This window comes from Gymnoscopelus braueri (genome assembly GCF_963280865.1).
Source record: "Gymnoscopelus braueri genome assembly, chromosome: 16".
Lineage (NCBI taxonomy): Eukaryota > Metazoa > Chordata > Actinopteri > Myctophiformes > Myctophidae > Gymnoscopelus > Gymnoscopelus braueri.
The window spans coordinates 7,595,479-7,608,960 of record NC_137616.1 but is presented as its reverse complement, the minus strand read 5'-3'; the positions used below and the strand labels follow the sequence as shown (position 1 = coordinate 7,608,960).

The window sequence follows — 13,482 nt, the reverse complement described above, 5'->3', positions numbered from 1 at the left end:
ATGTATATAGGGCTGGTTAATGTAGGTTTTGTAATAACAATCCAAATCTACAAAGTAACCAGTAACTAAAGGAGCAAAAGTATAATATTTGCCTCTGAGGTGTAGTGGAGTAGAAGTAAAAGTACTGAAAATTGGAAATCCTCAGACTGGTACTTAAGTAGTACTTGAGTAAATGTACTTAGTTACTTTTACTGTTTTACGCCACTGCTTGTCATATGACATTTTCTAAAAAGACACTTGCATTGAGGTTTAGTGAGAGGAAACAAACTCCATCCCCCATAATCCATTGCACATTCCAACAGCTGTCAATGAAGAAGCCAGATTGTTTTTGGGGGCATCATTCATCCTAGTATAGTTTTAATATTCAGTATTTCCTCCAGGCTCTCCTCTGTTGATCTCTGCTGTGTCTATGTACGTATCTACGACCTTATGACACGTTGTGTCTATTTATCTGTTCATTATTTATCCATTACTTTATATGTTTTAGCCGACTATGGCTACCAAGCTAGGTTAGCGTGTTGTCGTTGCTATGCTAATGCTATTCAACATTTCCAATGTTAAGCACAGCGGTGGAAGAAGTACTCAGATGTTTTACTTAAGTAAAAGTATCAATACTGCAATGTAGAAATACTCTGTTACAAGTGAAAGTCTGGAATTCAAAATTTACTTGAGATAAAGTACAAAAGTATTATTAAAAAAATGTACTTTGAAGTACCAAAAGTAGAAAGTACTCATTGCGCATAATGTTCCATTTCACAAGTTTTCAAATGTGTAAAATGTAAAACAATCTTTTAGCAGATAGCAGATCTACAAGCTCACAATGTGTGGCATTGCGAGCTTGTAGATCTGCTATTTTCAAATGGCTGAAATGTATAGGGGCTGAAGTGGTTAATGTATGTTTTGTAATAATAATCCAAATCTACAAAGCAACTAGTAACTAATGTTTTCAAATAATTGTAGTGGAGTAATGAGTACAATATTTGACTCTGAGATGTAGTGGAGTAGAAGTAAAAGACTGAAAATGGGTTCAGTTATTTCATCATGCTCTACATTCATTTATTTATCGATTGGTGGATTGATTGGTCCATTTAGCTTGACAGATACACAGTGGTGGAAGAAGCACACAGATTGTTTTACTTGAAACACATACCATAACATAAAGATACTCTGCTGTTACAAATAAAAGCACTGTATAATAAATATTTGACCTGAGTAAAAGTACAAAAGTGTTGTCATCAACATATATTTTCAAGTACCAAAGTAAAAGTAGGCTCTTAAAGCATTTTTCCAAATTTCGAAAGTAGCTGAGCGTGCCGATCGGCTATTTTCAAGTAATACAATAGGGCCAGAGTGGTTAATGTATGTTTTGTATTAATAAATAACCAAATAATCATAGTGGAGTGAAAAGAACAACATTTGCCAAACAAATACTAAATGGAAATACTAAAGTAAAGTAAATGAACTCAAAAGTGTAAAAAATACAGTAGTTGAGTAAATGCACTTAGTTTATTTTCCACCTCTGTAGATAAATCAAACTGTGGTTTTGATGTGATGTGACAGACGCTGCACTGAGCTCCATGATGGAAGAGGAGCCGGTTTTCACGGACATCGACGGCAGGAGCATCTCTCTGGACTGTCAGAGTCACTCCAGCTTCTGCCGGGAGTTCACCGTCAGCTCGGCCAAGCTGTCCATCAGCAAGGTGCTGGTCTCCACCTGCTGTGTGTGGCTTCTGGCCTACACCGTGTTCTTCTTCACACAGGTAGGCGGTGGTGGAAAAAGTACTTATTTTTTTACTTACTTACTTATGATTGTTGTTTTGGTCGCATTCCTAAGCCAATAATTTGATTACCGGCAGAAAGATGCTAATGTATTCGTTAGGAGACACAAAGTATTATACTCTTTTTATGTCTCCTACTTTAAATACACCCCGTTATCAAATTATTGGCTCAGGAATGTGTCAAAAACCAAAAAAAAATCAAGGCTTCTTGGGGTGTGTAATTAACATAAAATAAGTACTTTTTTGGGTGAACTACTCCTTTAACTAAAAGTATCAATACTGCAATGTAGAAATACTCTGTTAGGGAACGGCCACACGAAAATATGGTTGCCCGCTGTTGAACTCAGGTTGTGCACGGCCGACAGTTTTTTGGGATGACTTCATTTCTGCTTCTATCATTCTCTCGCTGTCAAGGGATCATTCGAAGAGCACACTCTAGCGTAATAAAAAAATTAAAAAAAAGTAATAATAATAATTGACGGAGATCTCCATCGATGGCAGGGAATGTGTTAAGTATATAAAAAAAATGTTTCAAAGTCATGAGAAATAAGCTTTAGTTTTCTGCTAAGGGCTGTGGCGATGCACTCTAGGGTATAGCATCATAAGACTGGTGTACCTTGGCAGAAGACTGGTGTCGTTAGAAATTATGCCATCAGTGACTGATGAAATCACTGAAAACCTGAGCGTGTCATTGGGTGAGGTGTTTAGCGCTGGCCAGAAAAACTGCTCTCAACAGGAAATACCCAAAACAGGGCATTTCCTGTTTACAGGCTCTTTAAAGAAAAAAATACCATGACCCTTTTTTATAATAATAATAAAGCATTGTATGGTAGGACTATATTTGAAGCAAATCTCAAAGTGCTACAGGTTAAAAACAGAAAAAGAAAGAAGAAAACAATAATAATAAAACAGTGAAATGAATAAACTTCAAATCAAGTCAGCAAACACAGTAGAAGTTTAAAAAGATAAAACAACTACATCTCTATCTAGGCAAATGCCTTGTTAAAAAGGAAGGTTTTTAGTCAATCGACTGTGGTGCTCTCAGATGGTCCGGGAGAGCATTCCACAGTCGAGGAGCTGCTGAGCAGAAGGCCCGATCCCCCATGGTGCGGAGATTTGTTGTGCGGGGCTCGAGTGCGTTTGAGATTCTAGAGCGGAGTGAGCGGGTGGAGTTCGGGGGTTTGAGGAGTTCCTTTAGGTAGGAGCTGTGGGCTGAGCGGAACCCTGATTGAAAAGTTTCGAAAAGTTTATGTTGGAGATGTTGTTGAAGTTGAGTGGCGACAACCTTTTCCAGCACCTTGGAGAGGAAGGGCAGGTTGGAGATGGGTCTGTAGTTGGTGAAGACTTCCGGGTCAAGGGTGGTTTTTTTCAGGAGGGGTGTAATGATGGCTGTCTTTATCATTTAATCTATTAGTGTTTTGCCAATCATTCGAAAATAGCAGACCTACAAGCTCACAATGAGTCGCATCGCGGCGCTTTGTGAGCTCGTAGAACGGCCATTTTCACTATTTGTGTACGCCACCATTGTACAACAACACAGGGTTAAGTGGTTAATTATTAGACTAATTGATTTAGTCGATTATAAAAAAAATCTATTAGTTTTTTCCGTGTCAAGTCATTGATATACTATGAGAAATAAAATAAAATTACCCCACCCCCACCTGCTTCTCGATCATCCGATTTAACCTACATGAGCAGCTAGATTACTTCAGTTATTGGCTCTAAATATTGGTTTAATGCAGAGCCCTGTGTCCAAATATGGAGTGCCACACAGCTCCATATTTCAGCAAGACTGACATATTGATGTAGCGAGGTTCTCTGGCCGACATATACGCTCCACTGAACAATCTGTTTGTTCCGAGGTACTTCACGGTGGAGATAATCCAGGTCAAACGTTACTCCACTGAAGGTTCAAGGTCTACCTTGAGTTAAAGTACTGGAGTAATTCCTTTTAAAGAATATACTAAAATATTCAAAAATACATTTCATCCTCCTGTACCCCCTGCTTCCCTAGCATCAATCTCCCACCACTGGCATTCTGGCACCTTCTTTGGTGTTTTAACCAGGTAGGGCGTGGTAATATTTCTGTAATATATCTGTATCCCTAACCTCACAATAACTATGTGGGCCAATGCTTTCCATGTTTCCAGTTTGAGCACGATTCAGTAAGAGAATGTACTTCCTTAAAAACGACCGGCGCCATGTCCAGAGGGAGCCTGAGAAACGGCTACCACATCCAAGGAAGGCAGCAGGCGCGCAAATTACCCACTCCCGGCACGGTGAGGTAGTGACGAAAAATAGCAATCCAGGACTCTTTGGAGGCCCTGTAATTGGAATGAGTGGACTTTAAATCCTTTGACGAGGAGCCATTGGAGGGCAAGTCTGGTGCCAGCAGCCGCGGTAATTCCAGCTCCAATAGCGTATCTTAAAGCCTCCGTTCAGAGGGAGCTCAATAAGTGGCAAGAGCACGATGACTTCCTGCTGGCACTGCAGGTCAATGAGGATGAATATAAAATGGACAGCCAGCAGCTGATAGAGTGTGGCTGCTGCTACGGCGAGTTTGCGTTTGAGAAGATGACCCAGTGTTCGGACGGTCATCTCTTCTGTATAGAGTGCCTGGTCAAATACGCTCAGGAGACTTTGGCTCTGGACAGTCGGAGCTGAGCTGCATGGAGGGCGGGTGTTCCTGCTCGTACCCGGTGCGCGAACTGGAGAAAGTCCTGCCGAAGAAGATCCTGTGTAAATACTACGAGAGACAAGCAGAAGAGGCGGTCGCTGCCGTTGATGGTGACGAACTAGTACGGTGTCCGTTCTGCAACTTTCCAGCCTTGTTGGACAAAGGCGTGTCGGTGTTCAGCTGTCCCGTCCCCGAATGCCGCGAGAAGAGCTGTAGGAAGCAGCACGGGGGCAAGATGTGCGAGCAGCAGCAGGCCCTGTCGTCGACGGACGCGATCTGGGTGCGTTACGAGAGCGCATGACGGCGGCGAGGAAGTGTCCGGAGTGCGGCTTGGCCGTGATCAAGACCGAGGGATGCAACCATGCGACGTGCCGCAGCCACATGTGCTATGTGTGCCGAACGCCCATGAGAAACTGCAAGTGCTCCTCACTACGTGATCGACCTTCCTCACAAGACAAGGAGGAGCGGATCATTCTCGGCTCGCTCGGTCCTCCTCCAGAGCAAGGTTATTGTGTGCTCGCTATGTGGCTTGGTTGTCTTCTTGTGCCTGGTTTTAATCACTACTTTAATTTTCAAAACAAAGAAATAGCTCATCTTCATCTACACTCTACAGGACCACAACGTGATGCAGCTATTTTCGCTATTTAAGAATTTCTTTCCTACAACAAAATAAAATGTGATATTATCGACACGCTATTATATTATCGAGATATTTGGTGTGGGATCCATGGATCTCCAGGGGTCCTTGATGGGGTTCCAGGGGGTACCTGTCAAGTCCCTTTTCTAGTTTCGCTCCAAGGACGCAACTCAAAGTTCCAAACTCAATCAACTTTTTATTTTCCAACTCTGTTTTCTCATTGGTTGGCTTCTTTAGTTGATTTGGTCTGGTCAGAGAAGTTTAGGTTGTAAACCTTTAACACAGAGAAAAATAAAGATTAGCAACATTGCCATTTTACAGCAAATCAAAGCATTTTTTAAACAAAGTTATAAAACAAATGTCTAAAAACAATAAATGTTCCAAACCAATAAATGTTTTAACAATAAATGTCTAAAAACAATAAATGTTCCAAACAATTAAACAAAGGTTTAAAAACAATAAATGTTCCAAACAATTAAAGCCCTTAGACCAAACAATAAGTGTCTTTAAACAATTATATAAATTACAATAAAGACACATCTTCAGAAAAATAGCTGATCCACAAGCTTGTAGATCGGCTCTTTTTCACTTGGCCTTTTAAACCTTTTTTAACAGGCAAATTCATGAACTCTACATTTTAAGTAGTTTTAAATCAAATAAACCACAACATGGTAATTGCATTTATTGTCTACATTTTAAATCATAAACAGGATTTTAGCCTTTTTAACTTTGTATTATTCTTTTGTATTCCACACTTTTAACTTTTCAAACACAAGAAATCAATGTTGCAATGTAATGAGTTATTTGACCGATGCTGCAATGTGTTCCTTAACTTAAACTTTAGCAGTACACATGAACACATTTAAGCAGCATTGCAAACATTAAACAGCATTTCAAAGCACCATTAAATAAAACCATTTCACCGACCATTGGCGTCTTTGGGCTTAACTCTTGGTTGGAAACTTGAAGAGTCTCCTTCTCCCTGGAGTTGGTTTGTTTGAGTGAACACCTCTGTTCCTTTTCAGGTGCTCCTAATCTGTTAACGAGCAGCCATTTTGCTACTGCCCACTGGGAAATGTAGTGCTGCTTGAGTAGAGGTGTAGTTTTTTTTTACCATATAAGGAAGAGGATTTGCAATGAAGCTCCAGGCACTAAGTCAAAGCTCCAATTCCTGCGTTTTGACTTAACAGTATCCAACAAAATAAAAATAATAATATAAGTTTTATTTGAATAGCACCTTTCATAACATGAAATGCAGCTCAAAGTGCTTAACAGAGCAAGAATAAAGCATGAGTGCTTTATATAAAAAGCTAAAATAATTTAACAAAGAAAAAAATAAAGCAAAAGCCGAAAACAACATTAAAATAATAGCAAAAAAGGCAGTGAATCAGGCAAGACATATGAAAAACGCAGAGATAATTATTTTTTAATAAATGCTTGAGTGAAAAAATAGGTCTATCTACAGAGGTTGCCTGTCTTGGGTGTAATGGGAGTTTATTCCAAGCCGTCGGCCCGTAGAAGCAGAATGCTGCTTCACCGTGTTTTTCATTCGCCATTTTAACCACTTGGAGCAGGTCAGTGGTTTGGAACGTATCTAGGCAGGCAATCAAGGTGGTAGGTGCCAGACCATTGAGTGTTTTATAAACAAGTAAAAGCATTTTAAAATCAATCCTAAAAACAGCCGGGAGCCAATGTAGTGATGCTAAAACTGGAGTACAGGAGTAATTTGTATGTAAAATGACACCCTGTGTGTCATTGTGCTTTAATAATTGTAGATCACGGCAGTGCTGTCCGGTGCCATCATTGTCACCCTGGTGGGCATGACGCTCCACATCCACTTTGTGAAGATCGACCACGAGTCGCTGCTGCTCATCGGCTCGCTGGGCGTCCAGCTGTCGTCCAGCTACGCCTCCGGGCGGGAGAGCACCACGTTCATTGAGATGAGCAACATCAAGGACATCGTCATCAACGAAGCCATTTACATGGTGAGGAAATAATCGTTGCTTTTGATTTGCCGTTCGCTTTGAGAGGCCGACTGATGCCTGATTTTTTCGTCGATGCTTGTCACGATTTTGGAGATTTCTAGACCAGTGGTTCTCAAACGTTTTCATGTCAAGGACCCCCAAATTGATATGAACTTGGCCGCGGACCCCCCCCCCCCCCCCCCATCTAATTTTTTGTGCCAGGGACCCCTAGAAGAGAAGATTTGTGTTTAAAGAAAAATCGAAATAATAAAAAAACTTGTCAAACATTTTTGAGATTTTTCCAAAATGTTCAAAAATAGCAGATGTACAAGCTATTTTTGAATAGCCAACGTGTAAATGGATGAAGTGGTTAAAATGATTGTGATGCTGTGTTAACAAGTTTGGCTGGGGACCCCCTTAGTTCAGTTGTACGGTAATTGTCTGTTTTTCACACTGTGTTGTCTGTGCATGAGTACTATGCATCATGTCTTGTCATTTCAGCATCGAATCATCTACTACCTGTGCATATTGCTGAAGGACCCTGCGGACCCCAGTGCAGTGTCCAGTGTCGTCCCCTTGTTTCAGGTAAGGACAAAACAGAAGAGTGCATCGGCGCTTAAATAAAGGTTAGAAAAAGTACTACTTGCAGTTACATCTAGTACCTTGTAGGTACTACGGTCCTACTCTGGAATATTAAGCAGTTCATCAACATCATCCCCATACTGTAGAAGTGTCCTTACTAATGCTACGGGACGGTGTCATTTCATTCTCGCTCTTGTGTCTCCGAGGTGGCCGGTGGATGGTTTGAAAAGGTGCCTATGTAGCAGTAGTGGCTCAGAGCCTACTTTAACATTAATTCAAAAATAAATGGGACCATAATTTACCAAAATGCATATCATGGTGATTGAAAGAAAACTTTAAACTAGCGACTGGAAGCATATAGTATTTATGACAATGTTTATTAGGGTAATAAAATCAAGTGAAAACTTTACACTTGGAATCCCAAACCGATGATGCCATTGGTAGGCAGATTTCTGAGCTGTCCCCTCCTCGGGGACCCCCTGGTGCTACTGGTTTTCCATCTGTCTATGTACAATGGAAAACCAGCAGCACTAGTGGTGCTAGTACTAGAGCCTGTCAGGCCCACCAGCCATTATTTGACTATTTTTTTAACTATATCATTATGCAGCCGATGCGTCCCAAGTTCAAAATTTGTCGATTTACAAGCTCACAACGTGTTGCCGTATGACACGTTGAGAGGTTGTAGATCGTCTATTATTGAACATTTTTGAATGGGGATTAAGTGGTTGCATGAAATAGTTCTGCTTATATTTACTTATTTGCTGGGTTACTGTATAATTGAAGTTAAATGTTCTTTTCATACATTGAAATGTTATACAGTACTGTATACTTAATTAAAAAAAATCTCTATCAAAAAGTTATTTGTGTTTATTTTATTTGTTTGCTTAAGTTAAATTCTTCTCAATCAGAAACTTTAATCAAATCTACGTTTTTTTTTGTATTGCTTAATGATGACGTGGCATTGGAAAATGTGGCATTGGTCGGGTTCTAATCTCCACCAGCCTGTCTGTAATAAATATCTTTTTTATGATGTCTTTCAGAGCTCAAAGCCGAGACTAAGCTGCTTGGAGAAAGTTTACAAAAGCTGTCAGGAGATCTTGTCTAAATGCTGACGACATGCTGGAAACCCCCAGCCAAGACACTCATAACCCTGCTGCAGGTTAGACGGCATAACATGAATACTTTACTCCACATGTCTCTCGTTTTATTGTCAGTGGAGTAACCCACTGGTTTGTCATTTGTCTTTTGGTACATCTCAATTTCTGTCGTGTAGAGCAGTGGTTCTCAACCAGTGGTCCGGGGACCAGTGGTCCGGGGAGCGTAAAATTCATTTTCAAATTCAAATTTCATTTTACGCCCTCAAGAGTTAAATTATTGTTAAACATCTGCATTACTTAATTAAAGAATTGTTATTTGGCCAACGTTTACATGTTATCTCTCCTATGGTACCAACATAATACTGCATGGAACTGTGGACAAAATCCTATCCAACGATAACAAGATATTTAAGTTTTGGGTCTGAGAGGCTAAATCTCATTAAAATGGTGGTTCTGTGGCTCAAATGCCGAATAAATAATGGTCCTTGATATAAAAAGGGTTGAAAACCACTGTTGTAGAGAAGAAAACGCGGCAGCTTTTCAAAAATGTGAATTTATCAACAAACTTTATCGAACTTTTTTATAATTCAACAAATCAATGTTTTCAAAATAGGTACCACTTAGAATGGATCAGTTTGCTGGACAATAGCCATGAAGGTTGAGTATTGGCATTGCACAAATGTTCAAGATTTTTCAAAAATAGCAGATATCTAAGCTCATAGCGCGGCACTGCCACGCTATGAGCTTTTAGATCTGCTATTTTTGAGTAGCCAAAGAAATCTTAAAATGACACGGATGTGTTCCCGGTCTTAATGGATTAAAAGAGAGCTCCAAGCTACTTTGGTTCATTAGGGCTGTCACAATCATTACATTTATTTAACGATTATGTTATTACAAGTCATGCAAATAATTGTGATTCGTGATTCAGTTGTGTTTTTGGTAACGGACGTTGGAGCATAATAAAACTTTGCATTTCTGTTTGCCTTTTATGGCTTTGTAGGGCAGGTATAACAAATACCTTGAAAAGAATACAAATAAATGACCTACAATGACCAGTACCAATAATGAAAATAAATAATGGCCCATTATTTAATAATGTCATATTTTGAAAAAGGTTTAGAAATAGTGGAAATAGTTGACCTTCAAGCTCACAACGCATGGTTTTGTTAGCTTCTAGATCAGCTAATCTCACAATTTTTGTACAACACTGTTTGTTTTGCGACGTACAGTACAATATAATGCAAGTGTTTAATCGATTCGTTGATATACTGTATAAACGATCCATTCTTCCATCCATGGGGGGCCCTTGAAATTGAAGCAATCATGAACAAAAATTCATGATCAAAAATCCCGCACTCTGCTCTTGCTCAGCAGCATCGGTTTTATTCAAATGAAATTGACATGACGTTTCGGTCCCTCTGGACCTTCATCAAGAGTGTCTTGAAATTGAAAACTTTCGCCGCGCCTCCGACCAAGTGGAGCTTACTATGTAACCCTGCTCAGGTTGTGTGTCTGTATGTCTGTCTGTCTGTGTGTCTGTGTGCATGCAGTACCTATGTAGAGGGCGCCAGAGTGCAGGAATTTAGACAATGCAATACCACACACACACACACACACACACACACACACACACACACACACACACACACACACACACACACACACACACACACACACACACTCCCCCATCACAGTGAAATAACACGGATTACAAGTCCGTAAATACACAATATTTTCGAGCTGCGTTCGCTTCCAGCGTTCGCGCGTCTTACTTGTGATAACCACTGAACCAGAGGGTAACTGGAATGCTCGCCCCCATTTTTTTCGTGGACCGAGGTTACTGAGGTTAAGTTTAGGAATAAGTTTAGGTGTTGGCATAGTTTTCCTGAGGTTACGTTTAGGAATAAGATTAGGGTTTAGGAATAAGGTTAGGTTTAGGCATAGTCAGCGCCCGTTCTAGGCTGATCAGCGCTCTAGGCGAGATTCCTCTGATGCGCCCCCGCGCATGATGATACGTTTTTGGCTACTTTATTTCGGTTTTAGGGTTAGGATTAGGGTTAGGTTAGGGTTATGTTATTTAATTCAGATTTTACCGATTTATTATCATAAAACAATTTTTTCCCGACTTTTTTTTCCGCCTCTCCAAACTGCCGCGCGGCCGCCTAGGTCGCCTGTATGGACGCGCCGGCCCTGGGCATAGTTTCACTGAGGTTATGTTTAGGAATAAGGTTAGGTTTTGGCATAGTTTTCTGAGGTTACATTTAGGAATAAGGTTAGGTTTTGGCATAGTTTTACTGAGGTTACATTTAGAAATACGGTTAGGTTTTGCCATAGTTTTACTGAGGTTACGTTTAGGAATAAGGTTAGGGTTTAGGAATAAAGTTAGGTTTTGGCATAGTTTTATTTAGGTTATGTTTAGGAATACCTGGTGGCGACCGTTCCGAGGTCAACGGATTTGATCCGGGGCGAGTGTGTTTTGAGGCGAGCGTTCTTGTATTCAACCAGAGCACTGCAGGTTAACAAGAGAGAGGTGAATAGCACTAGGACATCTTTTTGAACACTTAAGTTAAGTTCTACTGTGATTTCTAATTACTTGAAGTTTTGTTCAATATATTTAGCACTGTTAGAATAACCTATATTCTTACCCTATGATGCAGCCAAACCTATTTGTTATGTATATAAATGTATTTAGAAACTGAACTATAGTATTATTTGAAGTTATGCCAAACTGACAATTAAGAAATGTTTTTTCTATCTGAATATTGATTATTTATTCCGTAATTTTGTGTAGTGGTCTGCATTTACCTTCTATGAACCTGTTTGCAGCCTCTGCTATGCTGTATTTAATAAAACATTTTTGCTGTAAAACTCATGAACATTGTTGTTGATAATGTGATACGCTTTTAGTCCAAGGCTTTAAGACTGCAGGCAATTTTTTGTTTCTCAAATCTGCGATTTTTTCATTAGACAAATGAACAAATGATTCATTTTATTTTTTCATCCTAGTTATATTAACTGTTTGGTAGCACTTTGTAATAACTATACACTATTAAGCATTAGTTAAGTACATTTGTACATTTAAAGATTTAGACAGTTTTGCAAACTGTTAATACACTGTTAAGAGTGTATTAAAACACATTTTATAAACACTTATTCATACTCAAACTCGGGATATATTAAGGTAGTTAGTAGTCGTTAGTTAAATATTTTGAGTGAGACAATCTAAAGTCAGATCTATCTATGCCTTTATAAAGCATTTATAAATTAGATAGAAGCAGTGATAAAGAAAATGCCAATACAATCATTAAGCACATTACAGATTAGGTTATTAATCATGAATACAATTGTTATAACTGTGTTTACTAATGCTTAGTAATGCATGAATGATGCTATACAATGATGAATTTGTATAGTAATAGTGTAGAGTTATTATAAAGTGCTACCACTGTTGCAGGTTGAGCTTCACTGTATCTGTTCTGAGGAGCTTTACTCCACATCGCCTGTAGAGGGCAGCCTTACACTGACTGACTGACTGACTGGCGCTCACTGGCACTCACTGATTGAGGGCCTGCCTTTTTAGCCTTTCCTGTCCATCTGCCCTGATGAATGATGTCACGTGTGTTTCAGTCCATACTACATCACTGCCAAGGCACTTTACTTTAACAATGAGGTGATTCATTTATAATTTCATTTCATGAATCAAAATGTTGTTGATGCAATCCTCCGCTCTCGGTTACTTCTCTAGTACTTCTGGCTTCCCAAGGAAATTGGTCACAGCTGGTCTTTGCTTTAGTAGGTCGGGTTTGCTGAAGGCTATAAAACGTGACTCTTGACCTTATTTCCCCCAAATACCCTTTAAGCCTCGAAGCTTTGCATGTGTGTTTGGTTCATCTTTATTTAAAGTGATCCAGAGGTGCAGCGAGACCCAAGGATTGTTCATAATATCGTTGTGGTCGGTCGGAAACCTCTTATCTCTCATGTTTTTAACTTTTTGTGTTTTTCGTAAATTAAAGGAGCAGTTCACCCAAAAAAAAGATTAGATTAGATTAGATTTTTTTTTATTCGCATTCCTATTACCGGCGGAAAGATGCTAATGTATCCGGTAGGAGACTCAAAGGAGACTTTTTGAGTCTCCTACTGGAGAGACCACCGGTCATCAAATTATTGGCTTAGGAATGCTACAAAAACAAAAAGATCTCCATGAATTCACTGCTTCATGTGGTGTGTAATTGATAGAATATAAGTAATTTTTGGGGTGAACTACTCCTTTAACTTGATCATACTACAGTGTCACACAAAAGTAGTAGATCTGCGAGCTCAAAACGTGGCGCGAAACGCAGTTTTGGCCATAATATGCCCAAAACTGCATTTCGCGACGTATTATGAGGTTATGATGAGTTTTATTATGAGGTTTCCACTCAACAGAGACGATAAACAAGTTAACAAAACCGGGTCCAAAAATGGTAAACGGTGCATTTCTATATCGTTGATGTCGGGCAGAAACCTCATATCCACATTTCAATTTATATGGGTTTTTTTTGTAAATAAATGCACAAGAGTAGTGAAAATGGCAGATCTACATACAAGCTCAGGCGTCGAGAGTGGAGGATTGCATCAACAAGAGGATTGCATCAACAAGAGGATTGCATCAACAGCATTTGATTCATGAAATGAAATTATAAATGAATCACCTCATTGTTAACCCATTAAAACCAGGAACTCAAATCACATTCATCCATTCACCCAC

General features: G+C 39.5%; 1 protein-coding gene across 2 annotated transcripts; it reads left to right on the top strand.

Annotated features, from left to right (window-relative positions):
* Window positions 1-299: 299 nt before the first annotated feature.
* Window positions 300-11,603, top strand: pigh (phosphatidylinositol glycan anchor biosynthesis, class H). Of its 2 annotated transcripts, XM_080452499.1 has the most exons (6): window positions 300-411; window positions 1,561-1,760; window positions 6,868-7,077; window positions 7,558-7,641; window positions 8,679-8,748; window positions 8,782-11,603. In XM_080452499.1, exons 2-6 carry the CDS (start codon window positions 1,578-1,580, stop codon window positions 8,784-8,786), a joined length of 552 nt encoding a protein of 183 aa, XP_080308625.1. In that variant the 5' UTR covers window positions 300-411; window positions 1,561-1,577; the 3' UTR covers window positions 8,787-11,603. The 2 variants fall into 2 exon arrangements, with proteins under 2 accessions (XP_080308625.1, XP_080308626.1); XM_080452500.1 differs by having other exon boundaries at window positions 8,679-11,603.
* Window positions 11,604-13,482: the final 1,879 nt, after the last annotated feature.

Excerpts from the sequence above, each read along its gene's own strand:
- pigh (XM_080452499.1), top strand. The coding sequence starts at position 1,578 with ATGATGGAAGAGGAGCCGGTTTTCACGGACATCGACGGCAGGAGCATC. Across the intron at positions 1,761-6,867 it reads CCGTGTTCTTCTTCACACAG|ATCACGGCAGTGCTGTCCGG; the intron begins GTAGGCGGTGGT and ends TAATAATTGTAG. Across the intron at positions 7,642-8,678 it reads GTGTCGTCCCCTTGTTTCAG|AGCTCAAAGCCGAGACTAAG; the intron begins GTAAGGACAAAA and ends GATGTCTTTCAG.